This window comes from Ranitomeya imitator, chromosome 3, assembly GCF_032444005.1.
Source record: "Ranitomeya imitator isolate aRanImi1 chromosome 3, aRanImi1.pri, whole genome shotgun sequence".
In the NCBI taxonomy this organism is placed as follows: Eukaryota; Metazoa; Chordata; class Amphibia; order Anura; family Dendrobatidae; genus Ranitomeya; species Ranitomeya imitator.
Genome location: NC_091284.1, coordinates 131,269,353 through 131,288,075, shown reverse-complemented (window position 1 = coordinate 131,288,075; position 18,723 = coordinate 131,269,353). Strand labels below are relative to the sequence as shown.

The 18,723-nt window shown below is 46.0% G+C and overlaps 1 protein-coding gene across 1 annotated transcript in view; it reads left to right on the top strand.

Annotated features, from left to right (window-relative positions):
• The first annotated feature begins 2,854 nt into the window (after positions 1–2,854).
• GDPD1 (glycerophosphodiester phosphodiesterase domain containing 1) overlaps positions 2,855–18,723 on the top strand; it is a 117,350-nt gene continuing 101,481 nt past the window's right edge. Inside the window, exon 1 of the mRNA XM_069761455.1 lies at positions 2,855–3,389. Coding sequence (XP_069617556.1) covers positions 3,254–3,389 — 136 coding nt within the window. The 5' untranslated portion in view covers positions 2,855–3,253. The remainder of the gene's footprint in view (positions 3,390–18,723) is intronic.

Genomic DNA, 18,723 nt, shown 5'->3' with positions numbered 1-18,723 from the left:
TGCATACCTCCCAACTTTTGAAGAAGGGAAAGAGGGACAAAGGTTGCGGCGCATGCAGACTTTAGGCCACGCCTCTGACCACACCCACGCCCTAACCACACCTATTTAGCACTGCTGATCACACTGTTTCATAAACAATAATTATAAACAAGTAGTACATGCTACACCCCCACTACTCTTTTTCTGTTTCTATTCTGTGCCCACTCACTTTTCTCCCCCCATACTGTCTCCTCACACTATTCCCCTCCCTCTGTACATATACCCTGTACACTATATATAAAACTACTACTCCCAGCATGCTATGTCAGTAATCTGTGGTAAAGCTACTACTCCCAGCATGCTGTGCTTGTAATCCATGATAAATCTACTACTCCTAGCATGCAGTATCAGTAATCTGTGGTAAAACTACTACTCAGTAGTTTTTACCATGCTGGGAGTAGTAGTTTTATTATATATCACTGACACAGCATGCTAGGAGTAGCAGATTTATCACAGATTACTGACACTGCATGCTGGGAGTAGTAGTGTTACCACAGATTACTGACACTGCATGCTGGGAGTAGTAGTGTTACCACAGATTACTGACATTGCATGCTGGGAGTAGTAGTTTTACCACAGATTACTGACATAGCATGCTGGGAGTAGTAGTGTTACCACAGATTACTGACATTACATGCTGGGAGTAGTAGTTTTACCACAGATTACTGACATAGCATGCTGGGAGTAGTAGTGTTACCACAGATTACTGACATTGCATGCTGGGAGTAGTAGTGTTACCACAGATTACTGACATTGCATGCTGGGAGTAGTAGTGTTACCACAGATTACTGACATTGCATGCTAGGAGTAGCAGATTTATCACAGATTACTGACACTGCATGCTGGGAGTAGTAGTGTTACCACAGATTACTGACATTGCATGCTGGGAGTAGTAGTTTTACCACAGATTACTGACATAGCATGCTGGGAGTAGTAGTGTTACCACAGATTACTGACATTGCATGCTGGGAGTAGTAGTTTTACCACAGATTACTGACATAGCATGCTGGGAGTAGTAGTGTTACCACAGATTACTGACATTGCATGCTGGGAGTAGTAGTTTTACCACAGATTACTGACATAGCATGCTGGGAGTAGTAGTGTTACCACAGATTACTGACATTGCATGCTGGGAGTAGTAGTGTTACCACAGATTACTGACATTGCATGCTGGGAGTAGTAGTGTTACCACAGATTACTGACATAGCATGCTGGGAGTAGCTACTATTACTGGGATCCCGCGCCTCACACTCAGCAAGTATCTGCATTGCGGACTATATACCCGAAGGATCACACACATCGCCGCTCTGTGCGCAGCATACACCCAGTACTTCTGTTATATACAGTCTGCTCCGCACACCTCATACACATGCAGCTACGCTCTGTACACATCGTACACACACAGCTCTGCTCCGTGCACCCCGTACACACACAGCTAGGCTCCATACACACAGCTCTGCTCTCTACACCCCATACACACGTGGCTCCGCTCCGTACACCTCATACACACACGGCTCTGCTCTGTACACACACGGCTAGGCTCCATACACACAGCTCTGCTCTCTACACCCCATACACACGCGGCTAGGCCCCGTACACTTCGTACACACACGGCTCTGCTCTGTACACCCCGTACACACACGGCTCTGCTCTGTACACCCCGTACACACGCAACTGTGCTCTCTACACCCCATACACACGCGGCTAGGCTCCGTACACTTCGTACACAGACGGCTCTGCTCTGTACACCCCGTACACACGCGGCTCTGCTCTGTACACCTCGTACACATGCGGCTCTGCTCTGTACAGCTAGCACACACGCGGCTATGCTCCGTACACCCCATACACACACAGCTCTGCTCCATACACCCCGCACACACACGGCTCTGCTCTGTACACCTTGTACACACGCGGCTCTGCTCTGTTCACCCCGTACACACGCGGCTCTGCTCCGTACACACGCAACTGTGCTCCGTACACCTCGTACACACGCAACTGTGCTCTGTACACCTTGTACACATGCAGCTACACTCCGTACACCTTGTACACACGCGGCTGTGCTCTGTACACCTTGTACACACGCGGCTGTGCTCTGTACACCTTGTACACACGCGGCTGTGCTCTGTACACACGCGGCTGTGCTCTGTACACCTTGTACACACGCAGCTACACTCCGTACACCTTGTACACACGCGGCTCTGCTCTGTACACCTTGTACACACGTGGCTACACTCCGTACACCTTGTACACACGCGGCTCTGCTCTGTACACCTTGTACACACGCAGCTACACTCCGTACACCTTGTACACACGCGGCTCTGCTCTGTACACCTCGTACACACGCAACTGTGCTCTGTACACCCCATACACACGTGGCTCAGCTACATCCACACTGGGCTGTGCCTGCAGAAGAGGATACAATTGTGTCTTCTCCTCACAGTCCGGTATGCTCCATTCTGGCTGCTGTCTGAGTGTGTGCCTGCTTCTGCACTGCTGTCACTGTCATCATATGCAGATACACTGGGCCTCGGAGAGTAGCCACAATGGAGCACACAGGAACTGCTGCAGGTCACTGGTCTTCTTGCTGAGTATTCAGGAGTGAACCACTAGAAGAGGGGGAGACGGAGAGGGCGTGTCCTGATACCAAAGGGGCGTCTCCTGATACAAGAGGGGGCGTGTGCTGCTGCTGCGACTGGAGCGGAATAGGTTACAGTCACCGACAGCTCCGCTCTGTCTGCGAAAACGTGATGGAAACCTTGAAAGTGCGCATGCGTACTCCTAATCTTTGTTGTACAGTCGCCGTCAAAGCGGGCTCGGCGCATGCGCGTTGCACTGGCAATGACAAGTGTAGATAAACCGGCTAGGAGAGGAAGCTGCTGCAGTGCACCCAGCCTGCCGGCCAGAGCACGGACACTGCATGCAGATTACAGACACCGCCGCCTTCACTGCAGGAGCAGAACCGGTGCACAGGAGAGGACTGTCCCTGGATACTGCACAAGCTGGGACTAGATCCTGCCTGTGGAGTTAGGGAGAGCAGCCTGAAGAATCTCCGCACTCCATCCAGAGCACGAGATCCTGGGATCAGCAGTGGGAATCCCAGACACCAGTGTGCGATGGGCTCTCGCTGAGCAGCACTGACCTACCCATCCTGCAGTACCATCGGCCGATCGGATCGCACCGACCAGACTTGACAGATCTGTCCATAGACGACGCCATGTCAGCGATCTTCTACCTGCTGACCACCCTGGGGGGGTATCTGGTCACATCAGCGCTGCTCCTGAAATTCCCCGGCCTCCTCCATAGGAAGAAGCAGCAGAAGTTCCGCTGCAGACACATCTCCCACCGGGGAGGTAAGGGTGCCGGGGGCGACCCCAGCGATCTGTGCCCACACTGCGGGCATCTCGGGGGCAGGCTATGTAGTTGGACACATTTATTGTATTATGACCTTGGGAAGTGATCAGAAATAATCTAGAAGTAGATCATGGCCATAATGTAACAGAAAAATAGCACTAAACAGCCCAATCATCGCAAGATCATTACAAGTAGCTGTCCTCTGTAAATCTAGCAGAAAGATAAAGATTCTGTTACATCCCCATCATCACCGTCCATCACACGGGGACAATATCAAGCGGAATGTCCAGCTATAAGTAGCGCCATGTGAATATGTCGCTTTCATCCCCAAATTGTTTATTAGCCAATGAACAGCTTTTCCATATCTCAGGAACATAGTTCATATTTTGTCCAAAGAAGTCTAAAACTACCTTCCCTGCTCCTCCATGCTGTACACTGCAGCTCTGCTTATTAAAGGGACGGTCAAGTACTGAATATTACCCTATTAATGGCACCAGGCTGCTGGATAATGTAAAAATAAAATCTATACTCCGATGCTCCTGTTCGCTCTTAGCCCTGGTTCACCAGACACTCCACATATATAATGTCACGTGACTACTTCCGAGTGGAAGTAATCATTTTTTTCAGCTCCCACAGAAATACTGACATTATTGCTGCTGATTGACTGCAGCGGTCACGTGAAAATATTTATACCCGAGACCATCGCGGGGGGCACAGGTCTAAGACAGGACGAGTACGATTCTGGGAAGTAAATATAGATTTTGTTTTTCACTTTATCCAGCACCTTTTGGTTATTGATAAGGGGTTGTCCAGTTGTCGAAAACCCCTTTAAGATTAGATTTTTCTTTGGACATGCACAAGCCCCAAATGAAGTCTATATTTGGGGAGCTGATTTCAGGTGAGAATATATATTCTAGGAATAAACTATAAGTAACGAGGACGTTAAATGCGTTGATAATCTGCAGTGGGGTAGTATTATAACTCTGCTTTAAAAAAAAATCCATAGAAGTCTATGGGGCCCTACCGTACCACCTCTATTTTCATGTGTTGATTTTTGCAAAAACTGTCTGAAATAACAATTCCAGCATCTAAATCGGATGCTTTTTTATTCAGGCATTTTCCCTCTTAGCATTGATTCGAGGGGAGTAGTCTACGTAATGCGTCGCCATACGGAGGCAGCAAACCGCAGCACATGGAGTGTGCATGGTGCCTAACTCTGCTGCTAAACCTCCCCCGACCTCTAAATGAAGGTGGTCTTAATAATCTGTATTATGTTATTCATTTTTATTCTTAAATTCATTCGTGATCGGTCAGCGCTACAGAATATGTGAGCGATATTTATTGTACTGTTGTCCACTACAGTCATGGCCAAAAGTATTGACACCCCTGCAATTCTGTCAGATAATACTCAGTTTCTTCCTGAAAATGATTGCAAACACAAATTCTTTGGTATTATTATCTTTATTTAATTTGTCTTAAATGAAAAAACACAAAAGAGAATGAAGCAAAAAGCAAAACATTGATCATTTCACACAAAACTCCAAAAATGGGCCAGACAAAAGTATTGGCACCCTCAGCCTAGTACTTGGTTGCACAACCTTTAGCCAAAATAACTGCGACCAACTGCTTCCGGTAACCATCAATGAGTTTCTTACAGTGCTCTGCTGGAATTTTAGACCATTCTTCTTTGGCAAACTGCTCCAGGTCCCTGATATTTGAAGGGTGCCTTCTCCAAACTGCCATTTTTAGATCTCTCCACAGGTGTTCTATGGGATTCAGGTCTGGACTCATTGCTGGCCACCTTGGAAGTCTCCAGTGTTTTCTCTCAAACCATTTTCTAGTGCTTTTTGAAGTGTGTTTTGGGTCATTGTCCTGCTGGAAGACCCATGACCTCTGAGGGAGACCCAGCTTTCTCACACTGGGCCCTACGTTATGCTGCAAAATTTGTTGGTAGTCTTCAGACTTCATAATGCCATGCACACGGTCAAGCAGTCCAGTGCCAGAGGCAGCAAAGCAACCCCAAAACATCAGGGAACCTCCGCCATGTTCTTTATCCAACATCCGCACAATCTTGCATTGAAATCTCTTGTCAGTTTTTCTTTTCCGTCCACATCTAGGGAGGTTTGCCACAGTGCCATGGGCTTTAAACTTCTTGATGACACTGCGCACGGTAGACACAGGAACATTCAGGTCTTTGGAGATGGACTTGTAGCCTTGAGATTGCTCATGCTTCCTCACAATTTGGTTTCTCAAGTCCTCAGACAGTTCTTTGGTCTTCTTTCTTTTCTCCATGCTCAATGTGGTACACACAAGGACACAGGACAGAGGTTGAGTCAACTTTAATCCATGTCAACTGGCTGCAAGTGTGATTTAGTTATTGCCAACACCTGTTAGGTGCCACAGGTAAGTTACAGGTGCTGTTAATTACACAAATTAGGGAAGCATCACATAATTTTTCGAACGGTGCCAATACTTTTGTCCACCCCTTTTTTTATGTTTGGTCTGGAATTATATCCAATTTGGCTTTAGGACAATTCTTTTTGTGTTATTTTCATTTAAGACAAATTAAATGAAGATAATAATACCAAAGAATTTGTGTTTGCAATCATTTTCAGGAAGAATAACAACCGGATTACTTACGGTAATGCTCTTTTAATGAGTCCATGACAGCACCCACTGGAGAGATAGGGATGCGCCCCAAGGAACAGGAAACCTACAGAGAGATAAAAGCGGGCGGTCCCCCTCTCCTCCTCAGTTTAATTTCAGAGTACCCGGAGGACCGCCAGTGTTAGTCAAATATTGCAATATATCATCAGGTTATAAACTTCATAGAAGTAATTACATTGGCTTTTATTTATTAGGGAGGGATGTGACTGGGTGCTGTCATGGACTCATTAAAAGAGCATTACCGTAAGTAATCCGGTTATTTACCCTTCGCCATGACAGCACCCACTGGAGAGATTTTCAGAGACCAACACCTAGGAGGGGACCACCGTGCTGAGGATAGTCCTGCCAAAGTGTAGGTCAGAGTCTGATGAAAGATTAAGCCTGTAGTGATTATAGAAAGTGGAAGGAGCCAACCATGTTGCGGCCTTGCATATGTCTTCAATTGGAACGTTCCCTTTTTCGGCCCAGGAGGAAGCCATGGCTCTAGTGGAATGTGCTTTGATGCCCTCCGGAGGTTCTTTATTTTTCATGGAGTAGGCCAACCGGATAGCGTCCCTTATCCACCTGGATAACGTTGCTCTTGTGACTCCATACCCTTTCTTTTTGCCCTGGATGAATATGAACAGAGCCCTACTCTGCCTCCAACTACTAGTTTTTTCAATATATTGCAAAACTACTCTCCTGACATCTAGAGTGTGAAATTTTTATTCTTCAGGAGTAGAGGGGTCTTTAAAGAAAGTAGGAAGGTGTATTTCTTGCGACCTGTGGAATTTCCCTGCTACTTTAGGAAGGTATAAGGGGTCTGGTTTTAAAACTAGTCTGTCATGAAATGTATTGAGTTTTTTAACATTTATAATTGTTCTAAATGAACCATCGGGTTTAGGGATTAAAAATAACGGAGAGTAGAACCCTCTACCCTCTTGTCCCTTCGGCACCCTAACTAAGACATTTTTAACTATGAGACTTTGGATTTCCAGTTCAAGGGCCCTTTGTTGAATTGGTGAGGAAAGGGCTGTTAAAACAAAAGAATCATGGTGAATTTGGAGGAATTCTATTTTCATTCCTTCTTTAATAATATTTAGAACCCAGGAATTTGCCGTAATTTTTTGCCATTGGGGAAAGAAAAATTTTAACCTGCCCCCTACTGGGGTAACTGGTGCTTTAATATTTATTGTCTCTACGGAAGGGGGGGCCTTTAAACATAGTGCCACTCTGTTTTCCCTCTCTTGTGGCCCACCGCGACGGTCTTTCATTTTGTGTTCTTTTCCCGAACGGTCTCCTCCTAATGGTCTTCCTATAGAAAGGAATTGAGGGGTCAGGGAAGGCTTTTTTCCTCTCTTTTGCTTTACTGAGGATCTCATCCAATGCTTTCCCAAATAGAAACTCACCCTCACACGGAATAGCACAGATCTTAGCTTTCGAATGTGTATCCCCCTTCCAGCTCTTCATCCACAATGCACGTCTGGCATTATTTACTAGGCCTGCCGACCTTGCTGCGAGGCGTAGAGAGTCAGCTGACGCATCGGCCATGAATGCTGCTGCTCCTCTAATTAGTGGTATCGCATTCCGCAATTTTTGTCTGGAGACCCCCTGCTCGATCTGTTGATCTAACTGATCAATCCAAACAAGCATAGATCTAGCTGTGCACGTGCTGGCAATTGTTGGCTTAAATATGCCCGTGGAAGCTTCCCATGACCTTTTCAGTGACGATTCCGCTTTCCGATCTAGAGGATCAGAAAGTAGGCCTGCATCCTCGACTGGTAAGGCTGACTGTTTTGAAGTGGAGGCCACTGCTGCGTCCACTTTAGGAATTTTGGTCCATGAATTTAATTCCTCGTCACTAAAGGGGTACTTCCTTTTGGAGGCTGATGGGAGAAAACCCCTCTGGTCCTGCTTTTCCCACTCCCTCCTTATTAGTGCCTCGACGGCAGGAATTACTGGAAAGGCTCTTCTCTTCCTCTCTGCCAACCCTGCAAACATGATGTCTTGTGCAGTTTGGTCATCTTTTGTATCCTCACAACCTATTGTATTCCTGATGGACTTTACTAAGTTGTCAACCCCATCAAGGGGGAAACAAGCTCGACCTCCAATGTCAGATTGTTCTGAGGAAGAGGATGATGTATGTGAGGAGTCTGAGTGGATGACACCTTCCTCATCGGACTCAGAGATGGATACTGCCTTCTCTTTACTGGACTTCTTAGGGGGTGCATTGGCTTGTGTAATGGCCTGTAACCCTTCCCTAATTATGGCCCGTATATCTGTAACCGACATAGATGGACTCTGCATTGTTTCGGAAATATATTGGTTGCAGAGCTTTTTGGGGTGGGAATCTGGGAGAGGTTCGTCACATAATGCACACGGTTTGTGCTTAGACTTTTGTCTCTTTTTGGCCTGAGTGAAGAAGATATTGTGGAAAAGAGTGTCAGCTTTATAGGCAGAGGGGTTTTACACTCACCCAGTGAAGCTGTACGGTACCGAATCAGGTGGTTGAAGCGTCTTCCTGGATCTTGAATCTGTGGCATCGCTCCTGCGGCTGGCATCTGAGGACCTCCTGCTGGTTGGCTCACCTGCTGGGTCCACCGTCTTGCCTGGGGACGACATGTTGCATCGCCTGTGCGCTTGCAACCATTCCCCTTTATATGCCAAGATCCAGTTCCTGTTTCTTTTTTTTTCTCTCCTCTCTCACACAGCGGTGTACTGCGCATGCGCGAAACCGCGCTTTCCCCCACCGCTGTGTGAGTGACCCGAGAGTGCTCCAACACGTCCGGGTCAGTAAGGGGAATCACCGCTCCCCGCATGCGCGGCCGCTATTACTCCGGCCGGCGTCTGGGAGGGGTGTGCCGCTGCTGCAGTGCCCTAGATCGTGGACCGCTTACTTGCCAGTCCACGTCCGGAGCCTCCCTCGGCCGCACCTCCGCAGCGTTATATCCAGGATTCGGCGGCCCCCTTTTTGGACCCAGCCATCCCACATGCCGGACAGACGAGGGGGGAGCCGTCTAACGGAGTCTCCCCCGACACCGCTTCTGGACCGCATCCCCTGCCGTTCCCGCAGAGACCGCACAGGCGGATGCTTGTGGCCCAGGTATGATCCTCTGTAGTTTTCCGGAGAATCCAGAGATCCTGTCCCCTGGGAAGAGGAAACCTAAACTGAGGAGGAGAGGGGGACCGCCCCCTTTTATCTCTCTGTAGGTTTCCTGTTCCTTGGGGCGGATCCCTATCTCCAGTGGGTGCTGTCATGGCGAAGGGTAAAAATGAATATTATCTGACAGAATTGCAGGAGTGTCAATACTTTTGGCCATGACTGTAGATGGCTGGGCCCAGTATTATGTATGGGTTATACATTATCAATGTGGCGTGCAGATACCATATACACATTACAGGGCTTGGTCTGCTGTATCGATGCCGGGGTGTACTATTATATCATGGGGTTTAGCTTTTCAAGCGCACTAAGGCGTTACATATTGTAAGCATCCGAATGTGAGCACCTGCTGTCAGCCGGGAGAACATCCAGTTGTCATTTATGCACCTGATCTCCTTATTTATTAAAAGGAATCAAAAGAGAAGAAAGAACCAAGCAGCCATGAAGTCCCATAAAAATCAATATGTTATTAAACAACCTTAAAACCACCAGATACAGTACAATGATGCAATAGAGAGAAACAGACATGTATTCCTAATGGCCATATATGACGGGCCAGGGCACCACCCCAAAACCTGCTTGGATGTAACAATACACCACATGATAGTGAATACCCATGACTAAATACAAACAGTATTGGAACAGTGCCAAAACATGGGAAATAGTAGATGTTAAATCAGCTTACGTACATACCCGGTATATACAGGGAAAGCAGGATAGATAGGTGACCGGACCCGACCCCGACGCGCGTTTCGGAGCGGGCAACGCCTTCATCAGGGACCTGCTCCTTGGTCCTTTTTTTATTCATTTTTTGGTAGATGCCCCTATATGTCCGGTAAGCAAATTTGTTAATTATATGGTCTATTATGACACATCTGCAATTTATAGGTTTTGCTAATATGTATGCTTCAATATTATTATGTTATTTATTAAAAGGGCCGATGCAGTGTGCTTCAATAGGCGACACTATGATCTAGAGCCCAGCTGCTGAGCACAGCACACAAGACATGCCAAGCACAACATGGCACCTATGTGACCGCCTCCGGGCTCCACACACAGAACCAGCCATGTGCAATTCTGCGCCGTAACGAGAACCGACTTTTACATAAACATCATTTGCATAATAATAGGGTGAATTTTTCACCTGCCTGTTTTAGGCTACTTTCACACATCAGGTTTTTTGCATCAGGCACAATCTGGCGAATGTTGGAAAAACTGGATCCGGCGCAGATTGTGAGAAACTGATGCGACGGATCCGTTTTTTCGACGAATCCGGCTATCATATCTAAATTATTGGATAAAAAATGGAATCTGGCGCCGGAATCCCTCATTTTCCGGATCCGGCACCTTCCGGCTCCCATAGACTTCCATTCTAGCCGGAGACAAAAAACACGTTGTTAAGGACGTTTTTTCAAGAAACCGGAATATGCAGATTTGCCGGATCCGGCGCAAACCGGACGAAACGCAAGGTCATCAGGCACAATCCGGCACTAATACAAGTCTATGGAGAAAAAACGGATCCGGAGGCAACATTCGCCAGTTCCGGTTTTTTTTAAATTAGCCAGATTGAGCCTGACGCTAAAAACCTGATGTGTGAAAGTAGCCTTAAAAATAAATTTGCTGGAACAGGATTCACCATAGGCATATGCTTGTTAATACATAAGGTGCGTCTTTGCCACAAAAAGAGATTTCTGCTGTAATTTACATTAATGTCCAACAAATTATAGTAAATCTGGCGACACCCACTGTTTAGAAGAGTGCCAATGACAATGAGCATATTAAGGCCACGGTCACGTTATCAGCATTTGGTCAGTATTTTACCTCCGTATTTGTAAGCCAGAACTAGGAGTGGGTGATAAATCCAGAAGTGGTGCGTACGTTTCTATTATACTTTTCCTCTGATTGTTCCACTCCTGGTTTTGACTTACAAATACTGAGGTAAAATAGTTACCAACACCGATAGTGTGAACGTGGCCTAAAAAGTAGTATACATGGTCGTTTCCCTTCCCCCTCCCTAAAGTTTCGATAACAGCGACTCACAGGTGCTGTGGAGTCTCCAAAAAGTCATTGAATACTGATTAGTTAATTGACTTTCTAAGAAATTGTCAGTCTGATATAGGTAAATTAGATTGTAACCCCAATGGAGCCAGGAAAAGAAGATCTCAGGTTCCATCATATGCCGTATTATGGAGACACCATATGGCAGCATATAGAATGCTAATATGGAACCTTAGGGACTAAGTTCACATAACCATATAAAAAAAATTGTCAGTTTCATCCAGGAAACTCTGATTATTTTTTTTCTCACTTGTCATCTGTATGTTTTTTTGTTTTTTGTTTTTTTTGAAACAGCAGCTATTAACCATTTACAAATCTAAATACAGTTTTGTTCCCTATGCTAAAGGGGTTGTCCACTTTTCTGACAAGCCCCTCTCACTCTGAATTAACAGCAAGTGAGCGGTCAGCCGCAGCTGTCACTGCCTCTTGATTACTTGTACGTCTGAAGGTGGGGACAGTGACGCTAGCACTGATTGGGTGCAGGGGTCATATGACATAGCAGCCTCACATGAGCCCCTGGAACGCGAGTGCCGACACCGCTTGCATGGAGCAGGCATGGGAGGAGAATGTAAGTCACCATGTTTCCTCCATTACAGAATGTGCCATTCCAGCAGTGTGAGCATTCGCTCTCCCAGGGCTTGCGTGGCTTTATGTCATGCGGTTCTTGAGGACAATCAGTGGCCACGTCACTCTCCCCTCTTCCAGACAAATCAGACATCTGGAGAAAGTGAGAGAGCAGTGGCAGTGATGTCTGAAGGAGGGGAGGGTGAAGTGGCCGCTGATTGGCTGCAGGGATTACATGACATAAAATGTGACGCGAGTCCCGGGAGAGCCAGTGACAACACTGCTGGAACAACACTGGAGGTGAGCATAGGTGTTATTATTTTGGAACAGGGGAACATGGTGATTGAGAAGGGGTTGTCTAAGCAATGGATATCTCCTTTCACGAACCCTTTACCTCTCTAACCTCAGTGTTCGTGCGCTATTAGGTTTTTACCTTGTATTACAAATGAACATATTCTGTGGTGCTATTGTTTTGTTTTTTCGACTGATGGTTCACATACAAAACAGATGTTCTGCCCTGGTCCGTTTTGCAGATAGGACTTGGTTGTTCAAGTGAATGGGTCTGTGAAAAAAAACAGCAAACTGGTTGCTGAAAAAGAGATTGGGACGCCGTAATCCAATTTAATTTGCATATAAGAAAAGTGGATGACGTATAAATGAAAAGCGGTCTTTATTTGCAAATGCAAAATGTCTACAGATATGTGATTAATGCTAGGTTCAGAGGAACGTCAGATAGACACGTCTGCAAATGACAAACATGGCCCCATTGACTTGTTGCGTTGCGGAAGGGAGCAGCAGCTGCCTGCTATAGGCCTAGGACTGTCTCAGCCCTGGATAGGACACCAACAGAGCATGCTACAATTTGTTTCTACATGACCACTGGGGAAAAAATTGGTTGTTTACATGTGGTTATTAATTAATATTGATCCCTGTGTCGTCTGTGTGCAGTCCATTATGCTACAGACAGCACTATGACTGAAAACATGGTTGTCATGATCCAGCCCCCAGCCTAAAGTTAGGTTCAGCCAGCATATGAAAAATCTTTGTTTTTTTTTATCCAGGAAAATGGACAATTTTTTTTAGCTGCATGATGTGGAGGTTTTCAGTCATCACACAGTACACAATGATCGGCGACTGTAAGCACGTCCCGGCACTTTGATTGACAGCTTGCTCCACAGAGTTTCAGTGCAGAGCAAGCTGTCAAAGTGTCGGTGTGTTTACAACCGTTTTGTGCATGCTTCTATGACTGAAAGCCGGCAGCTACCAGTAGGAATAAAGTAAATTTTTTGCTGATAGCCGCACTTTCAGTGGACAGCATTGTTAGGCCGGAGACACACTAGCGTTTTTAACCCCTTCCCGACCTTTGACGCCACGTAGGCGTCATGAAAGTCGGTGCCATTCCGACCCATGACGCCTATGCGGCGTCATGGAAAGATCGCGTCCCTGCAGACCGGGTGAAAGGGTTAACTCCCATTTCACCCGATCTGCAGGGACAGGGGGAGTGGTAGTTTAGCCCAGGGGGGGTGGCTTCACCCCCTCGTGGCTACGATCGCTCTGATTGGCTGTTGAAAGTGAAACTGCCAATCAGAGCGATTTGTAATATTTCACCCATTATAACGGGTGAAATATTACAATCCAGCCATGGCCGATGCTGCAATATCATCGGCCATGGCTGGAAATACTAGTGTGCCCCCACCCCACCCCTCCGATCGCCCCCCCACCCCCCCGATCTGGCCGGTACACTGCTCCGGCTCCCCTCCGTCCAGTGCTCCGCTCCCCCCCGTGCTCGTGTCCGCTCCCCCCGTGCTCCAATCACCCCCCCGTGCTCCAATCACCCCCCCCTGCACTCCGATCCACCCCCCCGTGCTCCGTTCCACCCCCCCGTGCTCCATTCCAGCCCCCCCGTGCTCCGTTCCACGCCCCCGCGCTCCGTTCCACCCCTCCCGCGCTCCGATTCCCCCCCCCCCGTGGTCCCCCCCCACCCTATCATACTTACCGATCCAGCCGTGGTCCCGTCCGTCTTCTCCCGGGCGCCGCCATCTTCCAAAATGGCGGGCGCATGCGCAGTGCGCCCGCCAAATCTGCCGGCCGGCAGATTCGTTCCAAAGTGCATTTTGATCACTGAGATAGATTATATCTCAGTGATCAAAATAAAAAAAATAATAAATGACCCCCCCCCCCCCTTTGTCACCCCCATAGGTAGGGACAATAAAAAAATAAAGAAATTTTTTTTTTCCACTAATGTTAGAATAGGGTTAGGGTTAGGGGTAGGGTTAGGGTTAGGGGTAGGGTTAGGGGTAGGGCTAGGGTTAGGGTTAGGGGTAGGGTTAGGGGTAGGGTTAGGGTTAGGGCTAGGGTTAGGGCTAGGGTTAGGGTTAGGGTTAGGAATGTGCACACGTATTCTGGTCCTCTGCGGATTTTTCCGCTGCGGATTTGATAAATCCGCAGTGCTAAACCGCTGCGGATTTATGGCGGATTTACCGCGTTTTTTTCTGCGCATTTCACTGCGGTTTTACAATTGCGATTTTCTATTGGAGCAGTTGTAAAACCGCTGCGGAATCCGCACAAAGAAGTGACATGCTGCGGAATGTAAACCGCTGCGTTTCCGTGCAGTTTTTCCGCAGCATGTGTACAGCGATTTTTGTTTCCCATAGGTTTACATTGAACTGTACACTCATGGGAAACTGCTGCGGATCCGCAGCGTTTTCCGCAGCGTGTGCACATACCTTTAGAATTAGGCTATGTGCACACGGTGCTGATTTGGCTGCGGATTCGCAGCAGTATTCCATCAGGTTTACAGTACCATGTAAACATATGAAAAACCAAATCCGCTGTGCCCATGGTGCGGAAAATACCGCGCGGGAACGCTGCGTTGTATTTTCCGCAGCATGTCAATTCTTTGTGCGGATTCCGCAGCGTTTTACACCTGTTCCTCAATAGGAATCCGCAGGTGAAATCCGCACAAAAAACACTGGAAATCCGCGGAAAATCCGCAGGTAAAACACAGTGCCTTTTACCCGCAGATTTTTCAAAAATGGTGCGGAAATATCTCACACGAATCCGCAACGTGGGCACATAGCCTTAGGGTTAGGGTTGGAATTAGGGTTGTGGTTAGGGTTAGGGGTGTGTTGGGGTTAGTGTTGTGGTTAGGGGTGTGTTGGGGTTAGGGTTGTGATTAGGATTATGGCTACAGTTGGGATTAGGGTTAGGGGTGTGTTGGGGTTAGTGTTGGAGTTAGAATTGAGGGGTTACCACTGTTTAGGCACATCAGGGGTCTCCAAACGCAACATGGCGCCACCATTGATTCCAGCCAATCTCGTATTCAAAAAGTCAAATGGTGCTCCCTCACTTCCGAGCCCTGACGTGTGCCCAAACAGTGGTTTACCCCCACATATGGGGTACCAGCATACTCAGGACAAACTGCGCAACAATTACTGGGGTCCAATTTCTCCTGTAACCCTTGGGAAAATAAAAAATTCTGGGCTAAATAATTATTTTTGAGGAAAGAAAACGTATTTATTATTTTCACGGCTCTGCATTATAAACTTCTATGAAGCACTTGGGGGTTCAAAGTGCTCACCACACATCTAGATAAGTTCCTTTGGGGGTCTAGTTTCCAAAATGGGGTCACTTGTGGGGGGTTTCTACTGTTTAGGCACATCAGGGGCTCTGCAAACGCAACGTGACGCCCGCAGAGCATTCCATCAAAGTCTGCATTTCAAAACGTCACTACTTCAATTCCAAGCCCCGGCATGTGCCCAAACAGTAGTTTACCCCCACATATGGGGTATCACCGTACTCAGGAGAAACTGGACAACAAATATTGGGGTCAAATTTCTCCTGTTACCCTTGGGAAAATTAAAAAATTCTGGGCTAAATAATTATTTTTGAGGAAAGAAAACGTATTTATTATTTTCACGGCTCTGCATTATAAACTTCTATGAAGCACTTGGGGGTTCAAAGTGCTCACCACACATCTAGATAAGTTCCTTTGGGGGTCTAGTTTCCAAAATGGGGTCACTTGTGGGGGGTTTCTACTGTTAAGCCACATCAGGGGCTCTGCAAACGCAACGTGACGCCCACAGAGCATTCCATCAAAGTCTGCATTTCAAAACGTCACTACTTCACTTCCGAGCCCCGGCATGTGCCCAAACAGTGATTTACCCCCACATATGGGGTATCAGCGTACTCAGGAGAAACTGGACAACAACTTTTGGGGTCAAATTTCTCCTGTTACCCTTGGGAAAATAAAAAATTGCAGGCTAAAAGATCATTTTTGAGAAAATAATTTTTTTTTTTATTTTCATGGCTCTGCGTTATAAACTTCTGTGAAGCACTTGGGGGTTCAAAGTCCTCACCACACATCTAGATTAGTTCCTTTGGGGGTCTAGTTTCTAAAATGGTGTCATTTCTGGGGGATCTCCAATGTTTAGGCACACAGGGGCTCTCCAAACGTGACATGGTGTCCGCTAATGATTGGAGCTAATTTTCCATTTAAAAAGCCAAATGGCGTGCCATCCCTTCCGAGCCCTGCCGTGCGCCCAAACAGTGGTTTACCCCCACATATGGGGTATCAGCATACTCAGGACAAACTGGACAACAATATTTGGGGTCCAATTTCTCCTATTATCCTTGGCAAAATAGGAAATTCCAGGCTAAAAAATCATTTTTGAGGAAAGAAAAATTATTTTTTATTTTCATGGCTCTGCGTTATAAACTTCTGTGAAGCACCTGGGGGTTTAAAGTGCTCAATATGCATCTAGATAAGTTCCCTGGGGGGTCTAGTTTCCAAAATGGGGTCACTTGTGCGGGAGCTCCAATGTTTAGGCACACAGGGGCTCTCCAAACGCGACATGGTGTCCGCTAACAATTGGAGCTAATTTTCCATTCAAAAAGTCAAATGGCGCGCCTTCTCTTCCGAGCCCTGCCGAGTGCCCAAACAGTGGTTTACCCCCACATATGAGGTATCGGCGTACTCGGGAGAAATTGCCCAACAAATTTTTTGATCCATTTTATCCTACTGCCCATGTGAAAATGAAAAAATTGAGGCGAAAAGAATTTTTTTGTGAAAAAAAATTACTTTTTCATTTTTACAGATCAATTTGTGAAGCACCTGAGGGTTTAAAGTGCTCACTAGGCATCTAAATTAGTTCCTTGGGGGGTCTAGTTTCCAAAATGGGGTCACTTGTGGGGGAGCGCCAATGTTTAGGCACACAGGAGCTATCCAAACGCGACATGGTGTCCGCTAACGATGGAAATAATTTTTCATTCAAAAAGTCAAATGGCGCTCCTTCCCTTCCGAGCCTTACCATGTGCCCAAACAGTGGTTTACCTCCACATGTGAGGTATTGGTGTACTCAGGAGAAATTGCCCAACACATTTTAGGATCCATTTTATCCTGTTGCCCATGTGAAAATGAAAAAATTGAGGCTAAAAGAATTTTTTTGTGAAAAAAGTACTTTTTCATTTTTACGGATCAATTTGTGAAGCACCTGGGGGTTCAAAGTGCTCACTATGCATCTAGATAAGTTCCTTGGGGCGTCTAGTTTCCAAAATGGGGTCACTTGTGGGGGAGCTCCAATTTTTAGGCACACGGGGGCTCTCCAAACGTGACATGGTGTCCGCTAAAGAGTGGAGCCAATTTTTGATTCAAAAAGTCAAATGGCGCTCCTTCCCTTCCAAGCCCTGCCGTGCGCCAAAACAGTGGTTTACCCCCACATATGAGGTATCAGCGTACTCAGGACAAATTGGACAACAACTTTCGTGGTTCAGTTTCTCCTTTTACCATTGGGAAAATAAAAATATTGTTGCTAAAAGATAATTTTTGTGACTAAAAAGTTAAATGTTCATTTTTTCCTTCCATGTTGCTTCTGCTGCTGTGAAGCACCTGAAGGGTTAATAAACTTCTTGAATGTGGTTTTGAGTACCTTGAGGGGTGCAGTTTTTAGAATGGTGTCACTTTTGGGTATTTTCAGGCAAATAGACCCCTCAAACTGACTTCAAATGTGAGGTGGTCCCTAAAAAAAATGGTTTTGTAAATTTCGTTGTAAAAATGACAAATCGCTGGTCGAATTTTAACCCTTATAACTTCCTAACAAAAAAAAATTTTGTTTCCAAAATTGTGCTGATGTAAAGTAAACATGTGGGAAATGTTATTTATTAACTATTTTGTGTCACATATCTCTCTGGTTTAACAGAATAAAAATTCAAAATGTGAAAATTGCGAAATTTTCAAAATTTTCGCCAAATTTCCGTGTTTATCACAAATAAATGCAGAATTTATTGACCTAAATTTACCACTAACATGAAGCCCAATATGTCACGAAGAAACAATCTCAGAACCGCTAGGATCCGTTGAAGCGTTCCTGAGTTATTACCTCATAAAGGGACACTGGTCAGAATTGCAAAAAACGGCAAGGTCTTTAAGGTCAAAATAGGCTGGGTCTTGAAGGGGTTAAAATCGGTCAGATTTTGTTCCTGAAAAGTCGTACGAGTATCATACACATTTCATGCATTTGTCATGCCAGTACAATCCGATTTGTAACACCTAGCATCCTATTTACATGCAAATGCGAGACGATTGCAATGCGATTTTTAACATGAGCTTTTACATAGAGCAATGCTCTATATAATTTACACAGTTTTCAAAGGAAATATTCTTCATATATATGTGTGTGTGTATATATATATAGAGAGAGAGAGAGAGAGAGAGATTAGATAGAGCGATAGATACAAAAAGATAGATATAACTATGTGTGAGAGATATATAATCAGTGCTTTGTACATGTAACTTACTGTACCTGTTTTTTTTAGTAAATAAATTCATTTCAGTAATGGGGGCATCTATAAAACACCCTATTACTAACCCCATAGTGATATTATAACAAAATACACACACCCTGAAT